The 13,036-nt window shown below is 37.3% G+C and overlaps 1 protein-coding gene across 2 annotated transcripts in view; it reads left to right on the forward strand.

Moving 5' to 3' along the window:
• Nucleotides 1-13,036, forward strand: part of ADCY7 (adenylate cyclase 7) — a 67,835-nt gene that overhangs the window by 46,745 nt on the left and 8,054 nt on the right. For both annotated transcript variants that reach the window (XM_037408748.1, XM_037408749.1), the window contains 11 exons: nucleotides 1,047-1,179; nucleotides 2,483-2,668; nucleotides 3,600-3,643; nucleotides 4,472-4,552; nucleotides 5,596-5,668; nucleotides 6,468-6,565; nucleotides 7,167-7,251; nucleotides 8,864-9,001; nucleotides 10,234-10,296; nucleotides 10,894-10,932; nucleotides 12,348-12,511. In XM_037408748.1, coding sequence (XP_037264645.1) covers nucleotides 1,047-1,179; nucleotides 2,483-2,668; nucleotides 3,600-3,643; nucleotides 4,472-4,552; nucleotides 5,596-5,668; nucleotides 6,468-6,565; nucleotides 7,167-7,251; nucleotides 8,864-9,001; nucleotides 10,234-10,296; nucleotides 10,894-10,932; nucleotides 12,348-12,511 — 1,104 coding nt within the window. The remainder of the gene's footprint in view (nucleotides 1-1,046; nucleotides 1,180-2,482; nucleotides 2,669-3,599; nucleotides 3,644-4,471; nucleotides 4,553-5,595; nucleotides 5,669-6,467; nucleotides 6,566-7,166; nucleotides 7,252-8,863; nucleotides 9,002-10,233; nucleotides 10,297-10,893; nucleotides 10,933-12,347; nucleotides 12,512-13,036) is intronic.

Below are 13,036 nucleotides of genomic sequence, written 5' to 3' on the forward strand. Positions count from 1 at the left end.
TTTGTCTCCAAAAGTATTGAGGAACTTTTTTACTCTTTGTTGTGGGAAGCTGCAGCCAGTGGTCTCCATGTCTTGGCTAAATCATCTTCAGGCAAACCTATATCCAGCGTAAGGAAGATAAAAGGAGATGGGACAGTGATCCCCTTGCTCTCTGTAGTTAGGCAAGAGTGCTGCACTGTCAGCTTGCTTTCTGGAAATGTTCTATTCCCAGCTCTGTGCTGAGGGATTGTAGGATCGACAGCACAGTGTTTAACCCTTCTGTGCTAAGGAAAAGTGAGAAAAGCTGTGAGAAGATGAACAATGAGAAAGTAGGATATAAGAAAATAAATGCTATTTTATGAACACGCTCAAGTTTCTTGTTGAGAAATTCTGTGAAAAGGTATTACTCATATTTTATATGGAAATAGGTGATTTGGGATACTGAACTAAATTACATGTGAGGGAAAATGTGAATGGATACAGAAAAATACTAGTTGCGTGTCTTGGATGTGTATTGCTGTTGTTGCTGTGTCATGCTTTTCTCTGATTGTTTCAGTCAGAAAAGACAGGCTTTCAGACTTACCCTCCTAGTTAACAAAAAACCTTTTCCAGCTTTTTTCCAGATTTTGTAACCATCTCCTCCCCTCCTCGTGCATTTCTAGCATCAGACAGTCCTCGCTTGCATTTTGTGTGAGCTTTCACTGCAGCTCTTGCCATCTGAAACAACCTGCTTGTGACTGTCTTGTCAGTCATCAGACCTCCTTTGATGACGTTTCTTCTTGTTTCTTACATGTCTCTGCTTATTTCAGTTTAATTTTATACTGCTACCATCTCATGCTAGAAACTGTTTTTTAGCATAATTGCTGTGAAAGACGTGTAATGAAGAACCACAGGAAAGGGGACTGTAAATACAGTTTCAAGTACTGGCAGGATTTTGCAGTTGGCAGCCAAAGCACAAGATGGCTGAAAAGCAGAAATGTTCGCAGTGGCCATTGAAATGTAAATGAAATGCTTAATGTGACCTTTCTGTAAGTGTTTGGGTCTCTTGTTCTTTCTGCCCTTCTCAGCCGTGTACACATCACTGAAGCAACATTAAATCACTTAGGCAAAGCTTATGAAGTAGAAGAAGGCAATGGACACCTGAGGGATCCTTACCTTGAATCCATGAATATCAAAACCTACTTGGTGGTTGATCCAAGGGTATGTGCATGTTTTTGAGCATGTATATTTATTCAAATGCATACATACATGTTAGGTACATAGGTGTCTGTGGTGCATACACCTTTTTAATTCAGGAACAGGATTAAAGCATGATATGAGTCATCAGAGTAGCTTGGATTTGGGACTTCAGATCTGAAAGCTCATCCTGTTTTATGACATGTCTGTTAGCTTGAAGGTAGTAAGTGTTGTGCTGAAACCTCTTATGTGGTCCCCTTAGAGTAAAAATAAGTATTTGACTGTGTTGGTGTGAAGTGTCTCTCTCACAAATTCAGGTCAAAAGGTAGGATACAGTGATGAAAGAATACCTGTACTGTGTGGGCACTTTCAGACAGAATATTCCCTGTAAAATAGCTTCTGGCATCTTCCTCGCTATCTTAGATGTGAGTTTCACCTTCTTTTAAAGGTGCGAAGTTAGCAACTGTTGGTTTCCCCTTTAAAGCCTGGTAACTGCAAACACCTGGAGCATTGCTATTTTGAATTGGCTTGTGCTTGATGAGTAAAATATTTCAAAAGAAAAAAAAAATGAAAATTACAAACCTCTTTCCTTCAAGGCCTTTACAGGAAGGAGCAGTATAGAGCCACTTCTAATTAGCAAGAACGCAATTTTATCTTTGTTGTATGTTTTATGCACCCAACACTGCAACCACCCCACCCCCCAACATTTACATAGCACATATTCTCAGAATGAGGATCTATGCCTATTAAAATAGCCCCTGCTCACTTGTGATGTTAGAGAATAACCAGTCACTGATGTATCACTTTATTCTGTAGTTTTAGCTTCCTTGTAGGCCCACAAAGGTATTACTGTATACCCTGTATATACTGCCTGATCCTTCACCTGTGACGTAGGGATATAATCTAATGTCGAGTCTGTAATTTGTGGGATCTTCTCCTAACCACAGTTCTGACACACCCTCGCTCAGGAATTGGGAATCTTTTTCCCCTGCTGGTGTGCTGACTGCAAGGGAAACGTATCTGTTCGTAAGATCCTGCAGTGTCTTGCATCATAGTAAATAAACCAGCAAGTCTGAATGTTGCAGTGTTACAAGTGAAGGCTTGTAAAGACAGCTGAAGCAAATTCGTTATGTCATGTTTTGCTGTAGCTCACATTAATTAAATCAGATAAAGGAATGGAGGTTGGCTGACATGTTCCTGATACGAGTTCAGAGTCCTACTAAACAGCTAGATTATATAGTCCTAAACTGTTTGAGTACACAGAGCTTCGTTTCTTTGTACTTTGTATAATTTTCTGTTTTCTAAATGAATACCTTTTTTCTGTTAGTCCAAACAATGCATATCAAATAATCATCTCCCTAAAACAAGAGTTAATGACGGGCTGAAGATGCGAGCCTCTGTTCGGATGACGCGTTATTTAGAGTCCTGGGGAGCAGCCCGGCCGTTTGCCCACCTGAACCACAGAGAAAGCGTGAGCAGTGACTCTTCAGCTTCACAAGGAAGGCGAAGAAAGGTGAGGGTCAAAGTAACGATTGCCATCCTACAATTGCAAACTGCTTCTCGTGTCTATGGTGTGAAACTGGAAACCTGACACGGTTTTTGTGGCTGCATTTCTACGGTTGGTGTTCAGTGTGTACACAGAACTAAGAAGGCATCTGTGCAATAAATTTCTGTCAGAACTTAAAAGTATTCAAACTCTGCCAATCTCTGCTGTGCTATGCTCATAGTAAACCTTCAAAGTAAAAGTAAAACTTTGAAACTGTCTTTTTTTTCTTGACATTTTACTATCTGGTGGTCCTGCTCACTACAAGTAGTTTTGGAAAAAAGATAATTCATCCCAGTGTCCAGATGCACTCAACATTTACTTAAAAAGTGTAGAAAATTAACAGTCCCTCCATGTGCTCCACCTGCAACAGGAATTTATCAGTAAAGAATTATTAAGAATTCTTAAGATTTTAAAATTTAAGAAAATTCATTTTTTCCCTTCCATCTGTCCTTCCTGAAAACTGAAAGGCATGTGCATGCTTTTAGGCGTGCTCCTGGAGGCACACCAAGGCTGTATTACTGCCTGTGGACAGGTAGCTGTCCACAGGCAGTAATAAATTTATTACAATTAGATTTTAAATTAACTATCCAGCCATTCAGGCTTGTGGAAGTGTTTTCCAGTCTACTTGCTTCTGCTGATGTTAGTTATTTCAGTGTGTGGAGAAAAGTAAAAGATCTGTTCAATTATCTTCTAACAATTGTTTTGGTCAGAAAATGTTCACTTGCTAAAGCAGAAAACATTGCTGGAAAGGGTTGATTTTTATAAACTTTTCTATTTGAGAATGGTTCTTTATTTTTATTTGTGAATACAAATGTTTTTGGCAGCTTTCTGAGGTTTATTTTCAATAGTTGTTTGCTATCTTCTGAGTAACTTATGCTTAATTCCTTATTTGATGTAGGAAATACCTTTGTGTTCCACTGGGCGCCAGAGAACTTCAGATAGGTTTGTCAGTTACTTTTTTTTTTCTTTTTTGTTAAATACATGATCCTGTGTTCCACTTGCTGTTCACTGTACTGTAAGCGTGTGATCTTCTGGATGATTAATCGCTGTTGTATGGTATTGCTACATTAGAAAGGTTAAGCTGAATCTTTGGCCTTTAAGACTCCTCAATTCAGGTTTGTTATTGTTTGCAGACTCTTAAAAGAAGCTTCCCCCTCTTCGTCCTGCTGGTCCCTCAGTCACTCAGGTTGCATTTTGCTTTATGGGCTGTAGCAGGATGGAAGGGAGTAGGGAAGTAAGGGACATAGAGCAGTGGAAAACAAATCAAAGCACCTCAAAACTTGTCTATGTGTATATATTGTAACTGCTTATGCTACCACAGCTTTTGGTTTTCTTACCAAAAATACTAGATTTTATTTGTAAATACTCTAATACAAAATAAATACAGTTTAACATAATATTGTAGGTAAATATATATTATATTTTACAAGATATGTCTTTGGTTGGTAGTATTATTTCATGCCATTGTAAAGTAATAAAAAATTTGCACTATATGTAGAAATGCTTACACCGTACCTGTACTACTGAGTTAATGAAGTAGATGATTTTTACTTGTAAGACATTTTATTAATATTATATTGAGAAGTGCATGATATGAGTAACTAGAGAAATGCTTAGTAAAGTGCATATGAGTGTGTGTGTTCATCAGCTTTGAGCATTCTTGTTTAACTTCTCTGGTAGTTTCCCCCACTTGTGTACTGAGGAAGTGTGGTCCTCTGCAGCCATTAATGCTGAACAGCATTTCTGACATGCGCTTCATTTTCTTCTCAGAAATTCATCTCAGAAGGGAAGGATAGAGGAAGATATTTATGATGAAATGATGTCAACCATTGAGGGCCTGAGTTCAACTAAGTATGCAGTATTTTATTTTTTTATTCATCTTTTCTTTGAGAATAATGGGCATTTTCAATTTTAAGTCTGGATGTAAAATTTAATTCTCAAAAATGAAAAGTTAAAAGGATTTCTGTCTTGCCTTTTTTTTGGGTCTTTTAAAAATTTATTTTAGTTCCTTTTTGGTTTTAATTTTAATATCATGAGAATATTACTGCATTATTATAGTAAGAAGCCAATGGTTAGTCTAGCTGTTCGATGCACCGTAGTGCTATGAAACAGCAAAATTATTGCCTTGTTTCTTATGACTGTCTGAAGTAATGAGCTGACGTGCACTGTAGGATGGGATAGGAAGTAATGTTTGTGTTCTGATTATTAAAATAAGAAGCGTCAGGAAACGGGGTGCCGTCCTCAAACAAAACCTATTCATAAAGTCAAACACAGTTTTGGGGGTGGTAATAAAATTGTTTTAGTGTCTGGTTCACTGAAGGTAGGTGGTCTATCAGCAGCGGGTGGTGCATTTGGCACTGTATTTGCATTTAGAAGCAGCTAAACATAGGCAAGTTTATTGGTTTGGGTTTTTTTTTTTAATTTAAAATGCATTATTGAAATTCCTATCAAATATAAAACTGCATTTGAGAAGAAACCCTCTTTCCTTTCATCTAAATTTTAGCCAGACTGTTATCACTGTACCTCAGCTATTCCTGATAGGGGCCTGATATTATTTAGGGGAAATTTTCAGAGGCTGTGAGCCATCTCTTAACGTCTGCTATTATACTTTGCTGTTTGTAAACCTTGGGGAAGTTCTGGGGTTACATTTTGCATGTAAATGGCAGACACCGCTGTCTGTGAAGAGTGTTCTGGATCTGCCTGTCAGCTACATAAAAACTTAACCACTCGTATGTTATGCTATGGAACCAAAAGACCTTGTAGAATGGTCAAATGTCTGTAAACCAGTGGCACTCTCACCCTGTGCGCTGTGGAGGCTCAGCTCCAACGATGAGTTTGTGTAGTCTCCTTGGCCTGTCGCGTACATTTTGTAACACGTGTCTCTTTGAATGCAGTCCATGGTGTGGCAAATCGGATGACTTCTGGGGATTTTCACTGATTTTTGCAGAACCCGGTCTTGAAAAAGAGGTTGGTAAGAGCAGAATAAGCCTTTTTGGTCTTAGATTTGCATTTCAGAGTAGCCTAAGAATGTATATGAGCCTGCCTTTTTGTTCTGAAACTGGATTCTGGAGGTGACTGTACATCCCAAGAGCTTTTTAGGGACTAATTGAAAGCAGATCTCATGATTCATTTGAGTTGGGCGTTCTTCCTTGAGAATGCTAATTCTGTAGGTTAAAGGAGATTGTCTCTAACCTGCAATTAAATTCTTGCTATAAGGGACTTAGTAGGAGTTTGGTAACTTTACTATATGAAGACCTTCTCTCAAAAGTAATGGAATTTAAAAAGAAAAAAACAGTATTTCTGCCTCCATAATGAAAATACTTTGCTTTCTGTGGTTGTTTCATGGCAAATATAATAGTTATCTGTTAGGTACAGTGTACTTTTCCTGTTTGAATACCTGTTCTTTAATTTACCGTGCTGTGGTGTACCATATGTAGTTACTGGGGGGTGTGTGTGTGTGCGTATACACTTTAGGTTTACTTCTGTGTATATCCTTTTTTTATAAGGATTTTGACTACGTGTATCTGTGAAGTGCTGATTTACATACTCAGTGGATTTCCCTCTATGTTTAAAACTATCCTTTGGACTGCTTTTCTTGACAGATGTTCAAGTGAATTTTAATTGGTGTTTTTCTTTTCCCTTTTAATTCTATGTATGTTTTTAGTAGTACAGTATACATTTGCATATATGTGTCATCACAGAAATGTAACAGAATTTAAAATATCTCTGGAATTACCCTTAAGATTTATTGTAATCTGTGTTTCAGTATCGCACCATTCCTATTCTAAAACTGAAGAGTTACTTCGCATGTGCCAGTTTTGTGTTCCTCTGTATATTTCTGATACAGATGCTTATAATGCCAAAGTGAGTATCAGTATTTTAATAATTTATAATTAAAATTAGCCAACAGCTAAAGTGAAACTCACGTGCATGAAACTTTTTTTGAAGTGTAAACTTTTGGATTTCCTGGGTGTTTGCATTTAAGAAACATAGGCCTCTTAGGACTAATTCACCCCTTAGTAAAGGAGTGCGTTCATGTTGTTGGCATAACAGCCTAGATATCAGAATGAAAATAAAATAGAAATATTTCTTTAATATTGTGTTTGCTTAGTAGTACACACAGGGAGATGATCTTTTAAGTGAGAAATACTGTTTTATAAGAGTACTTGGCTGTAAGCACGTTGAGTAAGCATTAGAAAAATGGGATTAGCTGGTTAAAATGTGCTTGGTGATCCTTCTGTCTATAGACATGCAAGGAGGGAACTTTGAACTTCTCATACTTCTGGGAAAGCAGATATTTGATAATTCTGATAACCTGTGCAATGGTATGGACATCCAGTGCTATTAGAAGAAAAATTCTATTTAAATTTAAAGAGACACTGTTAGCAAACGTTTGTCTGAATTACAGTTTGAAAATGTCTTTTCATTTAACAGTGGTTTGTTTACTGCTTTCTCTTCTGTTTAGAACTGCAAAGCTAGGAATTTCCTTTGGCATTGTTGCAGTCATCATTGTACTTACTTTGTTTCTGTGCTTTGCTGAGAAATGTATGGTAAGTTTATTTAAAAAAAAAAAAAAAAAAAAAGTTGCCGGTTCTAAAAGTGGATGGATGTAATTCAGCAGCTTGGTCTGTCTTTTAGGATGATAAATTAAGCTGTTGATTTTAGTAGGAGTTACAGGAGCATTGAACCTTGGGCTACTGGAAGATTTCATTGCCTGAAACAGATTTTTGTGTCTGAAAAATCTCACTGTAATTCAGAATTATTTGAGTGCAAGAATAGACAGGTAGGAGGAAGGAGGAAGATAGTAATGGTTGCTGAGTGGGGTTGGGTTTTTAAAATTTATTTTTATATTCGTCTATAATAGTAATTTTGGTTTTGAATCCTGATATTTTCTGTACTGGAAACAATATTAAAATCAAAGTAAGCTTGAATGCAACATTAGTTTTCATAATAATATATAAAGCCTCGTGAAAAGTATGAATTATTATTAATTTATGGGCAACAATTTCATAGCTGTTAGAATTCCAACTTCACTATTACATCAGTTAGGACACTGCATTTGTAGTTCCTCTTTTTAATTAATGTTTAAAAAATCTAGTGATGTAGAGACAGCTAATGACATAGAGTTCAAGGACACAAAGTTCTTGGACTGGAGAAGGATTTTTTTTAATTATCTGGAGACAAGAGTGGGAGAGGGAAGAGATTTTAGAGAGTTCCTTGCACGCATCAAATCTATGTTGTGCTAGGCCAAGGGTGAGAGGGAATTCTGAAGTTCTGTTGAGAACATGCCACCATCATCCTGTTGAAGGGTGGGGGTGGTGGTCTCCCAGGAAAACTGCTACAGAAAGAAATGGTCTCTTTCAGAGCCAGGTTCAAGTTGTGTAAAAGGGAAAGGAAAAGATTAAATTGCACTCTGTATGTAGGATAAAGCTTTATGATTAATGTAAAAGTACAGTTAGGTAGCATGTATGGACTTTATGCATCTATGGGGTTTATATATGTGAGTAGATGGACATTTGTATGTGTGTGTGTAAATATATGTCTATGTAGACAGAGAGGTGTGTGCACCATATGGTTTCTACATACATAAAGACACAGAGAAAAGAAAAATTCCAAGATTGCAATTGCATCAGACTCGAGTTCTGCACTGGGAGTGTTTTGTTATAGCAGCCTTGAGTAATGCTTGCAATCATTAAAAGTACATGCTTTACTAGATGTTCTTCTCTGTAGCGACAAATGGAGGATATAAGGACAGCAAGAAAGGGGACTGTCTAGGATTGGTTTCAACTTAGTCATCTGAAAATGCAGTTCCCAATATAACATGATAGCTCTCTTAATTAAAATATACAACATAGGTTGTCGCTATATTTTTAGTAACATTTCTCCAGAACTTTTAATCAGATCGTAGTTTTTTTATTTTTAAAGCAGAAATTCAGAGAATTTTAGCACCCGGCCTCTTTGAAATAAGGAAGCATTGTCTCCCTTTTCAGTTGTGGAGAGGCACTAGGCACCTAATCTAACTAGATTCCGAGTTCTAAATTAGGATTCCAATGAAGACTTGACACCCTCCTGCAGAGAAAAATTATTTTAAATTTAGAAATACTTCTTCCCATGTATCAGAGTATTATCCATGTTACTGAAACAAAGTAATTTTGTTTACAGAAGTGCTGCTCGCAACAGTGGCCTTTCCTGCGCCATCTCTGTGCAATCTCGGAGAAGGTGGAAACAATGCCGTTACTTAGGCTTCCTTTAGCAGTCATCACTATCGGTGCCTTGCTGATTATAGCCATTTTTAATTTGGTAAGTAATTGCATTATCTTCATTCTGTGACATCCAGTTTAAGTAGCTTCCTGTATTCTTTTCATCAAGTACGTGCTTTTTGCTGCTGCTTCTAACATCTGATTCGCAACGTGAGTTGATTTACACAAGGATAATACACAATGTCACGTAAAAGCATTAAAAGTAAAAACTCCCGGTTTGTGGAACTAGAATTACATTCTTGTTTATATCACTGTTTCTTGCTTTTAAGATGGCATGTATAATTACTGTTGGGTTTAACCCTCATCACTAAGATGGTCTTCCATTTTTTCGTAATGTGGGTTTAAATGTTTGGCTGTATCGGGTAGAATTTTTAAGAAGTTTACTGTGTTATTTGCACTAGCTAGTAATAATGCAGACGGGGGAGTGAAGAATATGGGTTGGCTTGCTCTCAAAACTAAAGATGCTGTTGGTAGTTACTAGACTAAGATACACACGGTGCCTGTCTTAAATTTGAGTATTGTATTGCGCCTGAGGTACATTTGAAAAACAACCCTTTGGAGTAACCTCATGCTCAAGACCACTCTGCTGTGTGGGGTTTTTTTTTAAACACATCATGTTAATGGTTCAATATATCTAACATCAAGCTACAAGAAGTGATGTCCTTCCAATCCCAAGTGCTTGGTCTGCCATTCTTCTGATTCCATGGGAAGTTTTGTAGTGTTCTGAAAGCTATACCGCAGAAAATGCTTAATTTTCTTTTGTAAAGTCTTTTTTCTGCTGGCTTAGGTCCTTAAATTGACTCACAGTGGTGTCATGTGAACACCACCACCATAGACAGCCTAAAAGAAAACAGGAACAGTGGCTGTGAAACTGGGGGCTGAGACAGAGCCACATGTTTGTGCCATTAGCTGTTAGATTAGCATAGCCATAATGTGACACTTTACTCTGAATTAGAAAAGTAGTACGTAAATACTTGGCAATTTTAATCTTCTTGCACTCTGAATTAGAAAAGTAGTACGTAAATACTTGGCAATTTTAATCTTCTTGCACCTTGTGTGTGCATTAATGTTTAGTACAACTATATGGGATATCATGTATTCTAACATTTGTACTGCAGTAGCAGTGAAAGGGCAACCAGAGCAGGACTCATTGTGTAATATATGGAGAAAAACCTTAAAATTGATAAGTACCTGCTAACAAGTTTGTATGGTGGTTTTGTTGTTTGTTTGTTGCCCTCTTCCCCGCCCCCCCCCCCCCCCCAATAAATGAAGACTACTGAAAAGAACAAACCTGCAAACTTTACTGGATCAAATGACCTGTGTGCTACCACCTATGTGAGTAGAGTACCGTCTTCATTTCTAAGCTTAAAATGAACTGGGTCATGGATGGTGTGTATAATAGAGATTAATGGCAGCATTTTAATATCTTTTAATCTTTTAACAAAGACAGAATTTTTAAATTGTTGAACACAATGACTCACTTGTGCCACAAGGCAGTTCTAGGGATATTTTCTATTATTAGCTGTGGCTTTACTGTACATCTTTTAGGGACTTTTCAAAAGTCTGGAGTACTCATTGGTAAAGCTGAAGTCATGGGTTATTTTGGTTACTCAGCACCTTTGAAAGGTATTCTCTAGCATTTCTGTAAGGATAGATTCAGCACTAATGACACAAAAGGATTATTTCCGAGGGGTTTCTTTTTTGTGCCTTTAACTCCAAAGTAGCATTTTATTTTGAGATCATCCAAGTGTTTGGGATGCTCCTTTGTCACCTGGCCACCCTTTTAGATGATGGGTGTGTTTTTGAACAATGCACAGCAGGCTGTGTGAGCGCCCTTTCATTCAAGCCCTTTTGACAAATGACAAATTACACTTATATAATGCACATTGTACTCATCTGGTAATTTTCTGTTCTTCCATGTCTGTAAATCAGCCTTTTGGAAACACAACTCAATCCTGTGTTGAGGAAACTGTAAGTAGTGAATACACATTAATTTAAAACTCAAATCTTTGAATACTGTATATATTACTGACAACTGGTAGGTTCTGTTGCTGTGTAAACCAAAACATTTTGGGCATCTGACAGCAGAAAGTTTCTTTGTGGATTCAAGATATTTCAGCTGCTGTTGCTGTGCTGAATAAAGTGTGGCTTTGCAATTTGTTGAAATTTCAGACTTAAAAGTAGATCTAAAGCAGAAGTAAAAGAGGAAAAAGCAGCAGAACAGGATGATGATTGTGTTTGAGAGATGAGCTGTACCTGCAAGTGTCCCTGTAAAGTATCTTTCTAGAGTGAAAGGGCTTAAATGGCCAACAGACCTGTGTCAGTGTTCTCTATGTAGTGGTATGTTTTTCAGAAGTTTGGTGTCAGGGTTATAGCTGAGTGTTCGTTACCTTTTGGAGATTACAGTCAAAGCCTTTAGGATGACAAAGTTGGTATAATATGTTATTATGCGGGCTGTGATCCCCAGTTGCCGCATAAATTGTTCTAGTTTTGTTCACTTCAGCAGAAACATTAACTGCTCAGATAAGAATTTCCCAGATCTGTGGTAGGTCTGTGCTATTAGGAGTGAAAAACTGTGCTTTGTACATGAAGAGAAAGAAATCCTTGAGGAGCAGAAGCTGAGGTAATTTTGGAGTTGTTTGTAGGCTGAAGGACACTAGCCTAGCATCTTATACGTGTGCTGGTGACTGCAGGGAGCAATCCCGTCTGCACCATGCACTTTGTACCAGCTGACAGATGTAACGCTCCCAACCCCGTACTGACCTTGGACACCATGCCTGAACTGCGGTTCCTCTGGGAAAATTTTCAGTAATTCCATTGGATAATGGCCCTAGCTTGATAATGTTTATTAGCATCAAAGTTCTTACGAAGGAGCTGTGTCTAAGGCTGGACAACAGGTTACCTGCTAAGACAGGTTACACCTGTCAATATGTTAAAGATGGGGGAGATGGGGATGTGGTATCTGTTTGAGGTTACGAAGGGGGACCACTGTCAAAAAGAGCACCAGAACGCTGGAGCTCCTGGTTCAGAGCCTGTTTGCTGGACTAGGAAGCTACTTTAGGTTAGTCTTAAACTTTAAATAAATAATTGCTTAAATTAATAGATTTCAGAAGATAAATTCTCAATGCTCTTCAGTTTTTATTTGACGTTGTTTATGTTGGTGTGGTGCTTTCTGTTAAATCTTTGTAACAAAATAAAAAAGTAAACTAAAAAAAAAGTTCACCCTTGTAGTGCAATTAAAAATAGACCTTGAAGTGTATTTAGTGAGTGATTGTAATTTCCTTTTAAATTATAATGATCATGAACTTAGAGCATTTGCTATGGTTTGAAAGTCTTAGGCATAAAGCCTGAATAATGCATCTGCTCTTTAAATTCTTCTTTTACAGTATTATGCTTACTGCTGCATATTGGGGTTCATTGCTTGCTCGGTGTTTCTTCAAATGAGCTTCGAACTCAAAGTTCTCCTCCTGTCCATTGCTGTGACCGTATACCTCGTCATATTTAATACCCTTCAGTATAGAAACATGAGCTTCTATGGCAACAGTACCAGGTGCAGTGTAAAGTTTCTTATAATTGACAATAATGTTTTGTTAAAGGTCTTAGATTTTTTGTACACTTGCTGGAATACTGAAATACCAAAATCTTATAAGTCAGGCATTACAAAGCTTTCTGTAAAGTTAATGACATGGAAATCATATTAGGCCATATCACCTTTTTTTTTTTTAGTATGTTTTTTTTTTAAGTATGTGTGTGTTTTCTGCAAAATTGTGTAATATGTCTTCTGAGCTCTCTGGAAGCTTAGCTTACGTTAAAGATTAAGGGGTAGAACATTAGTCTTGTAATAAGGTTGATCTGTTAAGCTATGAACAAAAGTCTTGCTGAAAGTCTGCTGTTCAACTGCTTGTGAGACCTGCTAGTCAACAGGATAGCGAACTCTTCATTTAGTTAACTTACTAACTGCATATGGTTTGAAAAGTAACAGCAATTTACCTGATCTAATTGAAGAAACAATAAAAATATTTAAGAGGAATCGCGTAGAAGGCTTTTACTGTTCATTTGTAATCTTTCTCAGATT

Source organism: Falco rusticolus, chromosome 15, assembly GCF_015220075.1.
Source record: "Falco rusticolus isolate bFalRus1 chromosome 15, bFalRus1.pri, whole genome shotgun sequence".
Taxonomy (NCBI): domain Eukaryota; kingdom Metazoa; phylum Chordata; class Aves; order Falconiformes; family Falconidae; genus Falco; species Falco rusticolus.